We start from the raw sequence: 17,814 nt of genomic DNA, 5'->3' as shown, positions 1-17,814 counted from the left end.
TTTCAGAAAATTTTCACCCCACATTTAGCTAATATCTCTCAGTCAATTAGACCTTCTTTTATTTATTCACTGAATGACGTTTAACAATACTTGTTTTGGGGTTTTTTTCTCATTTTGTTTCCTTACCAAGCACTTTATCAAAAAATGAATGAGAAGATTAGCAGTCAGGAGATGAAACTGACTTTTCTACAGAAGAAGGTTGACAGCATTGCTGCTGCGATGAATGATATGACCAAGATGCTTTCTTCTCTGGAAGGCAAAATCAATGAAGATAAGGGCAGAGACTTCCAGTCTTTTCTAAAAGGTAAGAAAAATAAATTAATGTAATCACTCACCCTGTTAGAAGTGCCAGGAAAAAAAAAAAAAAAAGCTAAAAATCTTCATAGACTGTTCTATTCTGTTACTCTAAACTTGTTGGGAGAACTCATTTTTAAAATTGCATTTCATAAGAGAGGAATTTGCTTATTGCAACATTCACTATGGTGTCTTTCATAGTGACAAAAAATTTATATTCTTGGATGCTTCATCATCTACATGGTAGCTTAAGCTACTATCAAGGCATTTTCATTTGCTTAGAGCATCTGCAAATATCCTTATGTCTGTTTCTGTTTATCTGGCAGCTGCTAAAGGATGTAGTATTTGTTTTGCTACCAAGGCTTACTAATATTCTTTAATACATAATTCACACACACAGGGCAAACTATAAGGAATTCTGTGGTGGCTGTGTTTATAATACAGCAAACATTCTGCTGAATAATTTGTCCCTGATTGTATTAGGCTATCTTTGATAAACATCTGTACTCATGTTCAGTATATGAGAAAGACACAGCACACAGCTAGAGTTCAGATCCTCACCAGCAGAACTGTGCATCCATTTGTTGTAATCCTGTTGCAAGATCTGGGTGTTACCCAGTTCAAAGTGCTCTTTAACAAGCAGATTCAGACTGAAACTTTCATTTCCTCAATGTGCAATATTTTTCCAATTTTTCGGGAATATTCCCCAAACCATGTTTTGCACTTAAGAATCCAGAGACTTTTCTACTATTTAAAAATAGAACAGAGGTTCTGGAGTTCCTTACATTGAGATGAAACTGAACAAAACAATAAGGAGTTCTGTATCTCCCTCTGATTTATCAAGTTGGGTGCCATTTCTTGTATTTTCAGTCCTCTGTCTCCTGAGCTGCTCCTGCCATGTGCTAGATAGCTCTCTTGTATGCAAGTTCATTCCATCTCTTGATCGCTGACCTGCTTTCACCTCTCCACATATTGCTAGTTGGCATTCTTGACCTTTGGGTGCACGTTTAATCTGTCTTTGAATATTTTCCATTTCCCTTCTGCTTTCTCCTCATTTTTTTTTCCTATTTCACTCATTCTAGCTGTCATTTTCATGCTAGTCTAAGAGGTGTTTTTCACCATCCTGTGTTTCTGTTTCTGCACTCTCTCTCTCTATTTCAGGGTCTAAGTCTTAATTAAAATGTGCTATCCAAAACCCATCTTCTTCAGAAATGCCCTTCAAGTCTTTATTGTTTTTACCTGTAACGTTTTATACCTGCTCAGAAAAAATCTCCAGCTGATATCCCTCTTTTTGATTTATCTTCTCAATCTATCTCCTAATCAAGGAGCTATAGCACCAATTAAAAAGATGCTATCAACTACATTCCTTGGCTCTAATTATGAGCATTCCAACACAGGTTATTCTTGGCTTCTACATAGATAAACAGCAGGAATGAGGAAAGGAGGGGAGAAAGAAAAGGTTAATGTGTATGGTGGCTTCTATGTGCAATGACAAATGGCAACTGCAGTTTCTGTCCAGGAAATATCAGTCAGTTGTACTCAAATGCATAAACAGCACTGGACATTGTACCTTGCTAAAAATTACTCTTAGAAGCTCACCTGAAGCAAACCACAACTTTCCCAGTACCACTGCCATCCTGAAGCAACCTGCTTTTAAAGCACAGTTAAGTCTGTAGTTGCTTTATGCTATTCAGGCATTTTACTTCTTTGCCTACTTTTCCATTTTCTTCCTCTAGTGCCAGGTCCTTTTCTCACATCCATGCATCCCCTTTTTTTCTTATCACAGAAGTTGTAATGTTCTGCCCAGCTTTGTATCAGGGTTTGTTAGGAGTGAGGTCTGATTATGCAATCAAACAATTCAATACAGTTTAAAAAGTGTTTAATTCTTGGTTTCATCTATGACTTCAGTGACACAAACATGTCATCTGCTGATGGAGGGCAACACTCACTGGATTAACTGATATGCTCCTCTTTTTAGTTAATGAAACCTGTTGTGCATTTTAAAAATTGCTTTCAGTATTCAGGAAGCTGTTCCCATTTGTTACTTAGGGAAAATAACTTTGTGCTCTTTTTAAATTAAAAAACTCTGCTTATTTCCTGCTAATATTTTCTTCTTCCTCTAATTCCATATTTAATATATGCCCTTCCTCTTCATTATAAAAATGTACACTCCTTTCAAAATGAACTCAGTAATGGAGTGTTAATCACTTCCAAGTCAGAAATGTCATTTGCAGCTGCATATATAACCTCAATTCAGTCTCCTGTGTACATAAATTTATTTTGCACATTGTTCTTCAAATAATTGAAACTGCAAAGAGAATATATGTTGACACGGAGTAATTACACCCTTTGGTTTTCAGCCAGGAAACTAAAATTAAAATTTATAGTCTCATAAAAAGTGCAAGAGATCTTTAACGTTCCCAGGTAGCTTGGACCTTTCTATTTCAAAATGAGCAACAGAGAAATTGAGTTACATCCATGAGTGCACAGATGTGTTTGCAGCTCAAGCTTAACAATATACCCAATTGTCACCAAGTTTGGGTCAGGTCTTTGTGTGGGCTCCCACAGCCCCTGCTGCACTTTGTTTACAAGCTACCCAGTTGTCCTAGCCAGAAGGCAGAGTAGAGAGAAACCCAAAGCTTGTCTGGTTTAGCAGGCTCCACACTCCCCTGGGCAGGGGAACACCTGAAAACCAAAGCTGAGCTCCATACTACGCTCACTATCCAACTGCATGGAGCTGGAATTGCTGTTCCAGCAATTCCACTTGGAGAGTAAGGCTGGCACCTTCGTGTCTGTCACAGAAAGAAAAGGTTGGTATAGACCCTCTGGAATGTCTCTCACAGATGAATAGTCTGTTATCAAGATTTGTTGCTGAGATGAACAAATTTAGTTGATTCCTCACAGTAGGTTTAGAGTAACCTTTGTTCTTTCCACAGCCATTAAATTTTTCTCCACAGCTCATTGTGTCTCAGAGCACAGAGCACTTTTCAGCATCAGTAAGTAACCTGACCAAATCATCTCTTGGAATAATTTTTTGACATTAGTTCATATCTTGGTTTTTCCTCCCAGCTGCCAGGACACCTTTATTCTGAGATACTCCAGTGTGCACATACATGTGCATGTTCATTTACAGGCATCTCTCTGGTCATTGACTTGCTCTTTAGGTAGTTAAAAGGAAGATGATCAAGGTAATCTCAGTATTACCACTGCTGTTTATCATACTTTATGAAAAATTGCTGGGACATTTGGGACCTCAGGTGGCAATAATGGAGTTTAATTCTTAGGAAACTTCATGCTAGATTTCTGATGGGGCTCTTTCCTGGACTAGTAAACTTGGGTCTGATTTCCTGATGCTTTACTGCACTTGCTGAGAATGTGCCTTCAAGTAAGTTTTGAAGACCTGCCTCAGCGTTTTAAAGATGAAGAAATAAATTCCAGGCTGTAGAATTAATTGAGAATGAAATGGAAGAAGGGAACAGATAATTTCTGCCTTTATCAATATAGTTTTAATCAGAGAACCTGTGGTCATTGAGGCATTATAGAGGTTGAAGAATTTAATCATTATATTACAGTCTGGCTGCAAATGTTCATAGGGCTTATGAAAATTGTGCAAAGAATGCTTCAGTGTTTCAGTTGGACAGACAAGCTACCTTTGAAGAATAAATTAATAAAATATCCTTCTATTCTCACACCAGAGCAGAACTACTGGTCTAGTTGATTGAAATATGTTATGCAGAACTGTTTTATGCCTGTCTTGACCTCTCTAAGGCTATGTGGGAAACACATTTTCATGTTGTTCACTGGGGCAGAATTCACACATTGACCTCTGCCTAGTGCTTTTCAGGATCAGAATTCCTAGGAGTTATTTAAGGAGTTGTAGTATGCAAGACTACAAGTTTCTACCTTTAAAATGCCTGCATCTTGCAGCAGTTGTCATGTTACTAAATTTAGCTATTCGATAAGGCTATTATTTTTTATTCTGCTTCTTTCTCACAACAGTGCGTTGCATCATCACCTAGCACATACAATACAGTAGGAAGGTACTAATCTCTGCTCTCATTTCTTGACCATTATCTTGTAAAGCAGATTTTTCTTTTTTTTTCCTAACTTACTTCCCTAGTGGAGAAAGGATGCATCATTTTTTATGAGCAAGCCACAAAAGCACACAGATCTCCCCCTTTCAATGCTCAGAAACAGCTTAGGTAAGAGGTTAAAGCTGGCACTACATGTAGAGTTTGAGTTTGTCCTTTCAAAATACTAGCAGAAGTCCTACTGATTTCAGTAGAAACAGGAGTGGATCCTCAAACACTGTAGCTGTATATAAACTGTAAGCATCCTACATTCTTCATCTGTACATTTTATTCTATATGTGGGTAAACTGGGGCAGGGATGTGTATTTCACCTCTGTGCAGCGCTCTGTTTGCTCACATTGTGGGGAAAACTTCTATGTTACTAACATGATTGATTTGATTGTTTCCATATTTCTTCTTTCCCCCAAAGGTCTCAAATCCAGAAGTATCAATGACTTCATCAAAGACACAGTCGGAGAACACTTTCAAGTATTTCAAGGTGAAATTCAAGAGAGCATGGCTCAGATTTTCAAGACTATGTCTAGCATGTCAGGTGACCTTGAAAATACAAAAGAACTAGTCAAGCACCTGAATGAAACCCAAAATAAATTTGCTCAGGAGAAAGATAGTGGGCCAACAGAGCTTGACATTCTGGAGCTCAAGAGTCATATGGTGCAGATGAGAGAGGAAATGGCCCTCACTTGTGAGAAGCCTGTGAAAGCTTTACAAGAAAAGCAGAAGTCCTTGGAAGTGAACTTGGAGCACCAACAGTCAAGAAGTGTAATTTATTATCAATCTTTAAATAAGACCCTCTCAGAAATGAGAGATGCTCATGAACAATTGCTATCAGCTGAACAGTCTTCAAGACAAAATCTCCCCCCAGCAGATCAAGTCATGGAGTACAATGTCACAGAGTACATGATCACACTGCATGAGAAAGTAAAGAGACAAGGTATGATGGTGCTGGAGATTTATGATGACTTAAGAGTGCAAGATAGCAAGATCAGCAATCTCAGTGTTGCACTGGAAATTCAGAGAGACTCTGTTCTGGGGGTCTGTGATGACATGTTGTCAGAGAGCAGGACAGATTTCCAAGCACAGCTGGCAGCAGTCCAAGAGAGCATGATTGTTCTAAACAAGAGTGTCTCTGATGTGTTCCTTCCATTGGGCAATAAGATGGACAGAATGAATGAGCAAATTAATGACTTGTGCTATGATATGGAGATCCTGCAACCCTTGATTGAACAAGGAGTACCTTTCAGTCTAACTTCAGAGTATGAGCAACAAATCCAAACTAAAGAATTGAAAGAGAAACTTGAAAACCTCACTGTTGTCATTAACGGAATGAATTCTGCAATGAAGGAACTTTCCAAAACTCAGGAAAGACTTAAAAATGAATCTCAGGCTTATCAGGAGCTGTTTGAGAGTCGTGTTAATGAATGCTCCATGGAAATAGAGGACGGATTAAACAAGACCATGATAGTAGTAAATAGTGCTATTGACTCTATTCAAGATAATTATGTACTGAAAGACATGCTACATGCTCTAAGAAACGAGACTGAAGTTTGCTGTGGCAGAGCTGAGGAACTGGACAGCCTCCTGGCTTTTATTCCCCAGTTCCAACTCTTGAATGAATCCCTCCAGTCACTGCTTTATAACAAGAGAGACAAAATTACTTCACAGGTAGCGCTATCTCTTTCTGATCTTCCCGAAAAGGAGTCTGACAAAAGTATCCTCCACAATTTCAGTAGAGTTTTCCATATTTTAAATGATACCTCCTCAAAAGTGGAAAAGCAGCAACAAGAGATGAGGCGCCTGGAAGAAAAACTGGTTGATTCTGTGGAGGGTTCAAAGGACCATGAGGTTCGCCTTCTGAATGTAGAGTCAAAAATTTCCAAGTTTTTGGCAAGCAACTGTGTCTCAGTGAAAAAAACCAAAGCTGCCTCAACAGAGAAAGAACAGGTGGTCTCCCTTCAGCTCCAGGCACTGAGTTCCAGGATCAAGGCCCTGGAAGCCAAGTCCATCCGTTTCTCAAACATCGTTCCACTCGTGAACAAGACTGCTCATGAGGCCTGGGGGCTGTGCCAGGACACCAACAACAGCATCCAGAAAGTGAATGCAAGCCTACCTGTGCTAATTAAATTGGCTCAGCCAGATATCCCCCTGCTGCAGAGAGGCCTCAAGGAGCTCGTTGAATCTGTGCTTGAAGTAAAAGCAGGAGCTATTCTGACAAATTTAACCCAGCATGTTGACATATCCATGGTAAATGCAATGAACAACATGACCAAACTTCAGAAACAGCCAAAACCAGTTATAAAGAAGCCCTCCCCAACAAAAAAAGTGTCAGGAGACGCCACCATGAGCCTGGCAAGCCGAAGCCAGAGAAACACAGATAATGCAATCGATCCAGGTAATGCATTTTACTCTACTAAAAATCCAGGTATGTTTTATGAAGATAATGTAACCATTGTGATGAACAGAGGGGCAGAACTTGACTGGGAGGAAATGAAAAGTCTAAAGACTGCTGTGAAGAGTGTTTCAGAGGATCCTGAGATTAGTGATTAGTCATTGCTTACAATAGAATTTATTTTGCTTAGGAAATTTTGCACTCAATTTAACGTTCCTTAATATGTTCCCATCTGATTGGTTTAAGATATATACATGTGCACATGCACTCAGCTGAGAACCTGACCTTTGAAAAGTTACTGACAGTTTAGACAAAACCTAAACAACCAGAATTTTATGCCTGCATCTCAATTAGCAATTTCAGTAGAAAAACATGGATGCAAGCTGGGAGAGAAATATGGAGTTGCATCCGTACTTTGCAGTGTCAGTAGGGATGATAGGTATCAAAAACCTGAAGCAAGTGAACAAAAATTACTGTAATGAGGCTTTTGCTGGCTCCTTCAGGAGTTCATTGAGAAGTGCAGTTACAGCAGTGTGTTCCTGAAAAAGCAGGAATCCAGCCAATCAAGTAAATTTGACTCCAGTCCACCTGGAGAGAAGATCAGCTAAGCAGGAGCTGCCATTCTTAAAAAAGGAAATTTTCAGTGTGATCTGCTTCTGAACTTAAATTCAAATGCCATCATGTGAAATGAGTTATGAATGAATTCACAGAAGTACAAACTCTTGAGTTGTGACTTCTGCAATCATACTTGAGTGAAAATCACAAGCACAAGATAATCTTTTATGGAAATATAACTTCTGGCACAATACAGAAAATGGATGAGTGACTCAAAATACTGAGATGATTCTAATTCACATTAAAATTAATTTTTTTTTAATGACAAACTCATGTCCAGATATTCTTGAAGATCCAGACTTGAATGTTTTCTGTAACGTGCTCCTAACTTAAGAACATTTCTAAACCAATACTTGGTCCCTATTTCAAGCAGATGTAGAGTAGTAGTAGAGTAGTACAGTAGTAGTAGTAGAGTAGTACATGGAGTAGTAAGAGCTATTACTCTTGTTCATGACTAAGGCCAGGGCAATTTCCATCTCCCTTTCCACGCTTTTGTCCTTCCTTCCATTCCACTTTAATTCTTCATCTCTTCCCATCCTAGGGACAGCATTTCGCAAGGATCAGTGGAAAGGATCCTTTTCAAAGCCATAATCCCATGAGTAGCTTGGTTGCTGATGAAAGTCTTCCCCATTGAAGGATTTCAGTCCTTGGTTATCTTTTCAGTCAGAGAGAGCAGGCAATCCCACTTAAAAATGCACAAAGTAATTTGTGTATTTTGCTATTCACAATTTCAATTCTTCCTCAAGTCCTTTTTGAGGTTTATATCTGTTATTGGCACTGCACAGAATGGAAATTAGAAATCTCTGTTCAAAATTGAAATGAAGAGAAAATGGGAAATGTCTTTGATCCTTCCCACACCATGCACTTTGTTGGAAAGTATCACTAGTGCTACCTGCCTGGAGCATGGGAAGGTGCCACCTGCTCTGGTTTTCACTCCATATTGATGAATTAAAGTCTTTCCCATTTATTGTTTATACTCAATTTTCACAAATAACTTGCTTGATAGCATTGGATATATGCTCACTTGCAGAAAGTACAGTTCTTTGCAGATGTGGAGAAGCCTTATTTTTATATGAGGTTTCTGCATAGCAGTGTTGATGCTGACTTTTCCATTGGTAATGAGATTTTGTACTTAACAAATTTCATGCCTAGCAAAGCCATACATTACATATCTGTAAGTTAAAGAAGCAAGACCATCACGCTAATTAGCAAATATCCATCTTCTGCCTGCGTGGATTTTCCTCCTCCATGAAAGCTTTTTCTTGCAAGTCCTAGGACACCACCTAGAACTACTGGAGTCAATTTTTCCATAAGGAGACCATTAAATGGGTGAATATTTGTTTTGCTTCTAAAAAACCCCGGTAGATATTGAGAGAGCTTCATTATTTGTTAGAGATTTGTTTGCACAGCATTGGCAGTCTATTTCCCAAGAGAGCTTCTGGCTGTCTGCCTTCCCAAAGAGTAGCAAAACTGGGCATTAACTGGCTCTTCTCATTACTACCATACCAAGTGTAATTAGAAGCTACATTTTATTCTCTGCTAGTAATACTGACAATTTAGGACTTTAATTTATAGTCTCTGTCTTTTACTCATCTACACTACTAAGTTGTGAAACATTAATCAACAATAAAATATTTGTTTGAGTAGGAGATCTATTCCTAATCTGAACCCTCTGCTATCTTTACCCCAATGAGGTATTTCAGACAGAGTGTCTCAGGACACTCTTCATCAAGAAAAGAGAAAATACTGGGCAGAGGAGCAGCCTCAGCCAGAAGTGACAGCAGAAAGATGCTATTGCAGCATGGTTACATGGAGATTGTTGGCACGGTGGAGATCTGCAGAATTTGCCTCTTGCTCTGAAAATCCTAATTTGACTCAAATCCCCCACATCTTCTCTTATTCTAGCAAATGGAGGAGCTTCCCAGTTGCAGTTAAGCAGTGTTTCACAGGGGGGATTAATTTAATGTAGATTATGTCTGAATTTGAATTAACTCCAAGGTTAAGTTCAGGCAGAATCACCCCACAGCAGACTTCCTAAATGCTACTCTCAATCTCATTATCATTTCCTTTTAGTGATCTTGTTCCTGTTTCTTGGGTTTACTTCTTGATTATGATAAGTAGAGGCCAATTAGCAGAGAGACTGCTGTGTTCTCACAGGAAGCTTTTGTATTTTGGGAGTATGATACAGTCAGCACAATCAGCTGTTTCCCTTCCTTTTCTGCTTTCCTTTGACACGTGGTAAATATGTGAATGCTTGGTAAATATCAGTGAAATGTTGTGGGTGCTTAGTGAATGTGAGTGAAAAATAACTTGAATGAAGGATGTAGCAAACAATTATCTGAGAAACAAACCGTTATTTTCTCATGTCCAGTTGCCTGTGCTGTGACCCAATCATGACAGTCCTAAATTGCTTTATTTCAGGCATTCCAGAATAGACATTATTTTCTGTGAAAAGAATGACTGCTGTGTTTATAAATCCATATGCTATATCAGAGCAAATTCAAGTGTCACTACAATGTGCCTCAGCCTTCTGCTCACTGAACTAAAATATCACACAGAAACAGTTTGCCTTTATGCAGCAGTCTGTGAAATACCTGGTTGGCAAAACGAAGATAACACTGGAATGACTGAAATATCTGTGTGAAATCCAGGTCAGCGTTTTCCTGGCAATAGCTAGGCAATTGTGTGCAAGATTTTTTCGGTTCTGACCTACCAACCTAGTTTAACCATAACAGGACTGTGTGGAGTTCTCTTTCCAGAGTTCTGCTGGAAATTCCTGGCAAAGAAAAGGAATGTTTTCTAAAATATCTGGCTTTTACTTGACCAAACCAAGAGAAAGCAAAAAGGTGGTTTGGGAATGCTTTGTGGTCAGAATTTTTCATAGCAATATTTATTTTTTTCATGTGACCTGAATTTTCTCCCCCAGAACACTGCTAGGACAACACATTATTCAATTACACTCAGTGATGACTGTCTCAGAGCTCAGCAGCACAGGCCTGACAGATTTCTCTGTATGGGCTGAGTTTAATTTGGCCAGCTCATCCCTAACTGGCAGCAGAGTCAAGGACATCCTCAGTGAGGGTGCTCTGCAAAGCCACCTGTTTGGTATCATTTTTCTTGCTTGCAGTCCAAAACTTCTGCAACAACCTTGATAGGCACAATGGAATTAGGGACTTACGGACAAGTAATGGAAACGTCTGGGACAGCATTTAGGACCTTGCATCACCAGGAGCCTGGCTCTCCTGCAATGTTTGTCACGTGCCTGGATGAAAAATGTCTAGACAAGACAGTCCAACCTGTACAGCAGCAGAACCAAATCTCTTCTGGTACACCCAAGGAGAAGATGGCTCAGTCCAGAAAGAGCAGCCTGATCTAGCTCCTTTGGAGGTTCTTTTTCCTTTCTGCATGTGCCTGAGCCTCTGAGACCAGCAGAGCTCAGAATTTACAGGTGACCTTGAATATCTTGGAGGATAGCTGCAGGAATGCTGTGCTCAGGTGGAAAGGGAGGCTGGACAGGAACTGAAGTTGGCCTTCTCAAAGAACTTCAGCAGAAATTGTGAATTGGCAAAGAGCCTTTCCAAAATGCTGCATTCTTGGGGAGTGTCCCTGCTGTGGCATTGCAGCTGAGGCTGTTGGGTTTGCTCCTCTCTTTGCCAGGGCAGCTTTCAGCGTGCGCCAGCTCCCCGTGCCAGAACGGAGGAACCTGCGTCCATGACAGACAGAGCTTTGTCTGCGCCTGTCGCCACCCCTTTGGAGGAGTCAACTGCAGTGTGAAGCTGGTGAAGGACAATTCCCTGAGTGTTGGCAAGTACAGAATTTAGCAGGGCAATCCAGGATCAGTGCAGGCCTCTGCCCCAGGGCCTAATTACAGAGCATTTGCTGGTGAGAGACCTCACCTTTCACTTTAATGAGTGACAACTCAAGCAGCAGAGCCCTGTGTTTTGGTGCTGAAGACATCAATCCCCATGGGTGACTGGTGATCTCTTTTCTTAATATGACCAGATGATGGGATTACATTGGTTTGGGACCTGTGATAATAGCTGGAAAGCTCCCTGATGAAATGTGCAGAGTGGGAGGGTGTGCAGTAGATGCATTTGAATGTAATGCCATGGATTTTGAAGGGGGAGGTAAAATCACATCACTGGGAAATACTGTCTTCAGTGCAGCCATAAATGTTCTGTAAATACCAATAGCTGCCAGAAGGTGTGGGGCTGTGCCCTCAAGGAATCATTTTAGGCCTGCCTCTGGCTTTCATCAGCAAAGGATGCAGACCCTTGAAAGATTCCAAACGGAAAAAAAAAAGTGAAAATTATGCTTATTCAGTGTAGTAAATACAATAAATAATTTACACCCAGGCCACACAAAATATGAATTTTATGCATCTTTCAGCACTCATTTGGCTGATTTTTACTCATGACAGCATATGAATAGAGAATGAAATCATTTGTACAGGAGCAGGGAACGATATTGTACAGGCTCAGCTTGAAGAGAAACCCATATACTTGTATCCCCCTCATTTAACATCGTGAATGCTGAACCTCCTTGCTGTTTGTCTAAGAGTTGTGCTGATATTCTTGGCTTCAGCTCACTCACATGAGCAATGAAAGAGATCCTGGAGTGGGAAAACTAGGAGGAGGTGTAAGGTGGAAAGCAAGCTCCCTTAATGATAACCTAGTATAGACAAACATCAAGTTCCCTTGGTGTTGCTAAATTTTTCTCTGGTGGATACATCTAGCACTAATTGTGAAGAAAATTACTTTTTATCTAATATAAAAAGTTGTGTTTATGCAGGAATACTGTGTTTCAGTTGCTCAAGTTCAGTCATCCCCAGAATGATGTGACATCAGAAAATCTGCATTTGGTCTTCTGGCTGGTCCAAGTCACCTTTCTACAATGTAGCATCACTTAAAATTTTTCTTTATTCCCTTCCAGATTTTTCAAAAGGATCATACAGATATGCACCTATGGTGGCTTTTTTTGCTTCTCATACATTTGGAATGACAGCTCCAGGACCCATCAGATTCAACAATCTGGATGTCAACTACGGCGCCTCGTTTGCCCCAGCAACTGGGAAGTTCCATGTTCCGTACCTGGGGGTCTATGTTTTTGAATATACCATTGAATCCTTCAGCCCACGTGCCTCTGGCTATCTGGTCATTGATGGGATAGACAAGCTCACCTTTCAGGCTGAAAATATCAATAACAGCAAGAACACTGACAGAGTCATTACTGGAAATGCTTTATTGGAGTTAAATTACGGTCAGGAAGTCTGGCTCAGGCTGGCAGCTGGCTCCATACCAGCCAAGCACCCCCCTGTCACTACATTCAGTGGTTACTTGTTGTATCGTACCTAAGCAGCCCTGAGAGTGAGCTGTTAGTCAGATGAAGCAGCCTGCAGGTGAATTTAGCTTTGCATTTAAATTCTTTGCTTCTTTAAGGGCACTAAGCTTCCCAATGGAATGGCTGATCCTCCAAGATCTTCTTTGGTTGTAGCCCTGTGCCCAACCCCAAGGAGTCCACAGGCTGGAGATGGGGAAAACAAAGCATCTTCCTCATATCAGTATGACTGGGAAGCACAAATCTGATGCTGTTCTGCTGTTCCATTGCATAGACATGCTTACACGAGATTGCTGAGGATCTCTTCTCAAGAGAAAGCTCAGTTTGATCATTCCTTTACACCCTGACTGCAAATCAAAAGTGATGGATAGATGTTGATGACTCAGAGGCTGGATTACTACTTAGCTCATTGTATCAATTGATAATTGTGTCTATATATTCTGTTTGGAAAAAATATATTTCTTTTTCATTTTGCCTACCATTATTCACTGCATACTTTGATATGGCAGTATTCAATTGATTCATGATTTTTTTTATGTAACCAGTATGATGATAAACTAGGTTTTTTCAATCTGGCAGCAAAAAACCCCAAGTGGAATACACTCACATTTCAGATTAGAAATACAGTATATTTAGCAATTGAATTAGTCATAGGATAAGCACCATAATGGATTTGGTAGATTCTCTCTGCTGCTTGAAATATTTAAACCACAGCTGGATTTTGCTTGGGTGATATGTTTTAAGCAAACATTGTTATATTGGCTTCACACAGATTTTAGCATTTGACCTATAAAGTACACAAGATTAAATTACATAACCAAAGTATTTTCTGAGTTCGAATTCTATAAATCTATTATGTAGTTTGTTTCTGCAGTATATTCAGTAACTAATGAGGCAAGATGAACTTGATTTCAGTCTGCATGTGATTTTTCAAGCACCAATCCAATAAAGAAATATTTTTAATTGATGCCTGACTGCCTGAAAAAACAAACCCTGAGGTTTTTTTTCTTATTCTTTACAAAATCCCAGGCTGCTGCAGTTTCTTGATATCCTATCCCCTGGTCTGACTGGCCAGGTTTGTTTTTGGTTATTGCCTTTGTTAATGGTATTTGACCAGGTTTTTCTGTGTCTCTGTGTTTGTCTCACTCCCTTTTTGTAAAAGCTGGAAAAGTCTAACTATGATCTATGCCAGTCTATTGAAGCACAGAATGTTTTGGTGCTCTCTGAATTATTTTGTTTTCCACCATCACAAACTTTTCTTGAAAAAACACATGGGCACCATCAACTCTCTTCTTAGTATTACTCAATGTCCCTTACAAGATCTTAAGATGAATGTCCATAAAATTACTGAGTTCCTGCCATGCTGTATATGGGTAAGAGAATTCACAATATCTTCCCTCAGATGCATAAATCAACATTTTGTTGTTCAAACAGAAATGAGCATTCCCCACCAGAAGCAGAGGTGCTGGACCGTGTCTATGTCTGTGTGCCTCTGGGTGCTGGCTACCAGAAATGTGCAGCACTCAAGAGCATCCCTCCAACTTCAGGGGGCATTTTATTATGGCTTGTGGTTAAGGACAGCAGTTAAGAATTCATCAAAGTTCTCAATCCAAGACCACTTTTTTTTTTTTTTGGAGGTTTTTCTGTGACCTCTGTAATTAATGTGTTCCTAATGTACCATGGACACTGAATGAGTGTGCTGAAGACCTTTCTCTTGTTGCATTCCCCATTTTTTTCAATAAACACTCAACTCTTTGACATGGCACTAACTCAGCCTACTGTATCACTGAATGTTATCAAATATAATGAACACAGCCACACTCCCTCCTTCTATGATGCTGTCATTTTAATGTGCTTAGTCCTCTTTATTCCTGCTGTGGTTATGGCTAAATGGCATGAAAATTACTCTCAAGATGAAATTAAAATGACCCACCAGAGTCTGCATCTCTGTTTTAATGTGACTTTCTTTGCCCTTGCAGCCCTTCCCTCTAAATCCTTCAAGCCGGGTCCTCATCTTCACAGGCACTATTTTCCCCCAGCAATCAGATAATTTTTGTGTCATTGTACTGCTTTTCTTTCCTCTTTTCTCACCCCTTTTCTCCTCTCACAAAACAACAGATTCATTGGGGTAAAGTAAGAATTCTGATTAACACCACATATGTATGAGTAACACTTAGAAGACTAATTTCCCTAATAGAAATAGTACTGAAACTGATTCTCATTTTCCTATTTAAAACATGAAAAAAGAATACTTTAAAATGATAATGTCATGTGGGTTTGGGGTCTGCACACCCATAGGAGGGCTTGTCACAGGTACAGCCCAGCCCTGCCCCTGCCCTGTCCCCAGGCTGCTGCCTGTGCTGGGGACCCCTGGGCATCAGGGACCTCTGGGTGTTGGGGTGCCCATGACTCAGGGTCCCTCTCCCGCAGGTGCCCTGGTCCTGCTGTCCCTGGCGTAGCTCACCTCTCTCTTCTATTACATCCCCAAAGTGGCAGTGGCCGCTATGATCATCTCGGCCGTGGTGCCCATGTTCGACGCTGGCATCTTCTGGACGCTCTGGCGGGTTAAGAGTGAGGGCATCAGTGGGCAACGGGCAGTCCCCCAGTCCAGCCATCCAGGAGCCACTCCAGCAGTCATACCTGCCCTCCTGAGCTGGCACAGAGGCCCCTTCATGGCTGCCCTGAAGCAATACGCAGAATAAATAAATTCCACAACCGGATATAGTTATGAAGTGGGTATGTATGTCAGCACCCGGCACAAGCGAGATAGCTCTCATGAAAACGAGAGCTTTTATCCTTTTATCCCCTCCCAGACAGACTTAAGTCTGGGGGTGGTCTCTGAGTGTCCCATCAAGGTCTCTGAGCATTCCATCACTGCCTCTAAGTGTCCCATCACAGTCTCTAAAGTGTCCCCTCACTCTCTCTTGAGTGTCCCATCATGTGGCTGCCCACCTGTGCCTGGGTCCTTTGTCACAGCCCCTTCCAAGGGCTCCCACCCAGAGCTCTACCTGTAGCTCCACCAAAGCTGCCCCAGCCACCTGCACAGAATGGATTCCTCAAGACCCGGGTGCAGCCCGGCTGTGCCTGCAGAGCTGGCACTGTCACTGAGTGCTCTGTGCCACCAGGACCGGCCACAGCTGAGCCTGGCTTCTCTCTCTTGCAGGGCTGGACCTTATGCCCCTCTGTGTGACAGAAGGGCACCAGGTCCAGCCCTGCTCTGCTTCTGGGAGGTCCAGTATGGAATCGTGGCTGGGGTGCTGGTTTCTGGGGTTCTCCAGCTCTACTCCATTGCCAGGCCACCAATAAAAGTGAGCTTCTCCCCTTGACTTAGCTAGTTTTCCCAGCTTTTCAGAGACGGGGCAACTGAGAGGTGTTTTAAAAGATTTTATTCCATTATCAGTCCCAATGAAGGGTGAGACATAAGAGATGTAAAACTCAATGCCATTCTATCAGAAGCCACCCCATTTTCTGGTTACAATACCTTATAAATGTTTTTCAGCCTATTAGCTTTTGCCCCACAATTCTGCTAACACTTCTAACACCAATCACCCATATTTTTACCACATCTGCTTAGGACTGATAAGAACTGTAGCATCCCATTGTGAGATGCTTTGCCCGAAGGGAGGAGCCAAGTATTCTACCCGGATATAATCTGGCGATTCTGGAATACCAACACAGCTTCTCCACTGGATTTCCCAGAGGAACAGCAGCTGCCTCTTCTTCCACTGGATCTGCAGAGGAAGACTACACCCTTTTTCTACAGGATCCTTGCTCCAGCAGAACCACACCTGACACTCCAGGAGGACTGCAGCCACAATTCCAATTGGACTGCTACCAACACCCTGACCAACAGGGTGTCGGGTTGTGTTCTGACTCTGTCAGTATTGGTTTAGTTTACTGCATTGTTTATTTTATCCTTTTATTTTCTTCCCTATTAAAGAACTTTTATTTCCTGCTCCCATATTTTTTGCCTGAGAGACCCTTAGTTTAAAATTTATAGCAATTTGGAGGGGGGTGGGGGGTGGTTCACATTCTCCATTTCAGGGGAGGCTCCTGCCTTCCTTAGCAGGCACCTGTCTTTCCAAACTGAGACATAACCATACAGGAATATCCAAAGCCAGTGATGCACAGGGTGCTTGCTCACCACCCTCTGAGCAATGCCCAGCCAGACCCTGAGCAGTGGCCCTCACCCCTCAGCCAGATCACCCCAGTGTTTCCTTCAGCACCATGCCCTGTGCTCTGCAACATCCCTCTGGGCACTGGGACAGCTCTCCTGGCTCTGTCCCCTCCCAGCTCCTCGCTGCCTGGGCAGCCTGGGAGCCTGAGAAGTCCTCGGCTTAGTGGAAGCACTGCTCAGCAGCAGCTCAGCCATCCGGCTCTGATCAACAGCAGCCTCATCCTGAACTCAAACACAGCTCTGAACCCGCTCCTGGGAAGAACATTGCCTCTGTCCCAGGCAGAGCCAGGACATGACCCTTGCTTTGACTCTGCTTTCCCCCCTCCTGTCCCAGAGTGGTGCAGGGCAGCAGAGCTGAGGGGCAGCAGGGCAGAGCCCTTTGTGAGCACTGCCGAGAGCACCGGGCTCATCCAGTGAGACCATTTTGGGCTGAACGTCCTGTGCCACCCCAGTGACACCAGCACCCTCTGTGGGAGCCACCTGCCCCATCCTGGGCACGGGGATGGGCTGTCCCCATGTCCCACAACGAGATGGACAGAACAGTGCCAGCCCAACCCCACACAGGCTGTGGGACAAAACTGTTCCTTGTCACAGTGACCAGTGCAAAGCCATCCTTCCTACAGGGAGCTGCTGACATTCTTTAAACAGCTCTTTTAATTCTGGACCTTTTTCATGTTCTGGGCCGCTCCAGTGTTGATGCTTGGTGAGCTCTCAAAGCTATTTCAGGGCTGCTGTGCTGCCCTCCAAGCAGACACTGGGGCTCAGCCTCCAGCTGAGGAGAGGGAAAACATCTGGGATTGTACTTATGGTATATGTTATGGAATTATTCGTTCCTGTGTAAAATATGAATGAAATAAGCTGTGCTTGTACGAAAAATTCTTAAAGATTTAAAACCACAAACCGCAGCCAGGGAA

General features: G+C 41.8%; 1 protein-coding gene across 1 annotated transcript in view; it reads left to right on the top strand.

Annotated features, from left to right (window-relative positions):
- MMRN1 (multimerin 1) overlaps positions 1 to 12,740 on the top strand; it is a 37,112-nt gene extending 24,372 nt beyond the window's left edge. The window contains exons 5-8 of the mRNA XM_054295894.1: positions 131 to 304; positions 4,795 to 6,774; positions 11,044 to 11,190; positions 12,319 to 12,740. Of these exons, the coding sequence (XP_054151869.1) occupies positions 131 to 304; positions 4,795 to 6,774; positions 11,044 to 11,190; positions 12,319 to 12,740 (2,723 nt within the window). The remainder of the gene's footprint in view (positions 1 to 130; positions 305 to 4,794; positions 6,775 to 11,043; positions 11,191 to 12,318) is intronic.
- The last annotated feature ends 5,074 nt before the right edge of the window (positions 12,741 to 17,814 follow it).

The sequence above is a fragment of the Melozone crissalis genome, unplaced genomic scaffold, assembly GCF_028551555.1.
Source record: "Melozone crissalis strain CALT ecotype California unplaced genomic scaffold, PUWL_Pcris_2 ptg000006l_1, whole genome shotgun sequence".
Classification (NCBI taxonomy): Eukaryota; Metazoa; Chordata; class Aves; order Passeriformes; family Passerellidae; genus Melozone; species Melozone crissalis.
The sequence above is the reverse complement of the archived record's forward strand: the minus strand, read 5'-3'. Positions and strand labels throughout refer to the sequence as shown.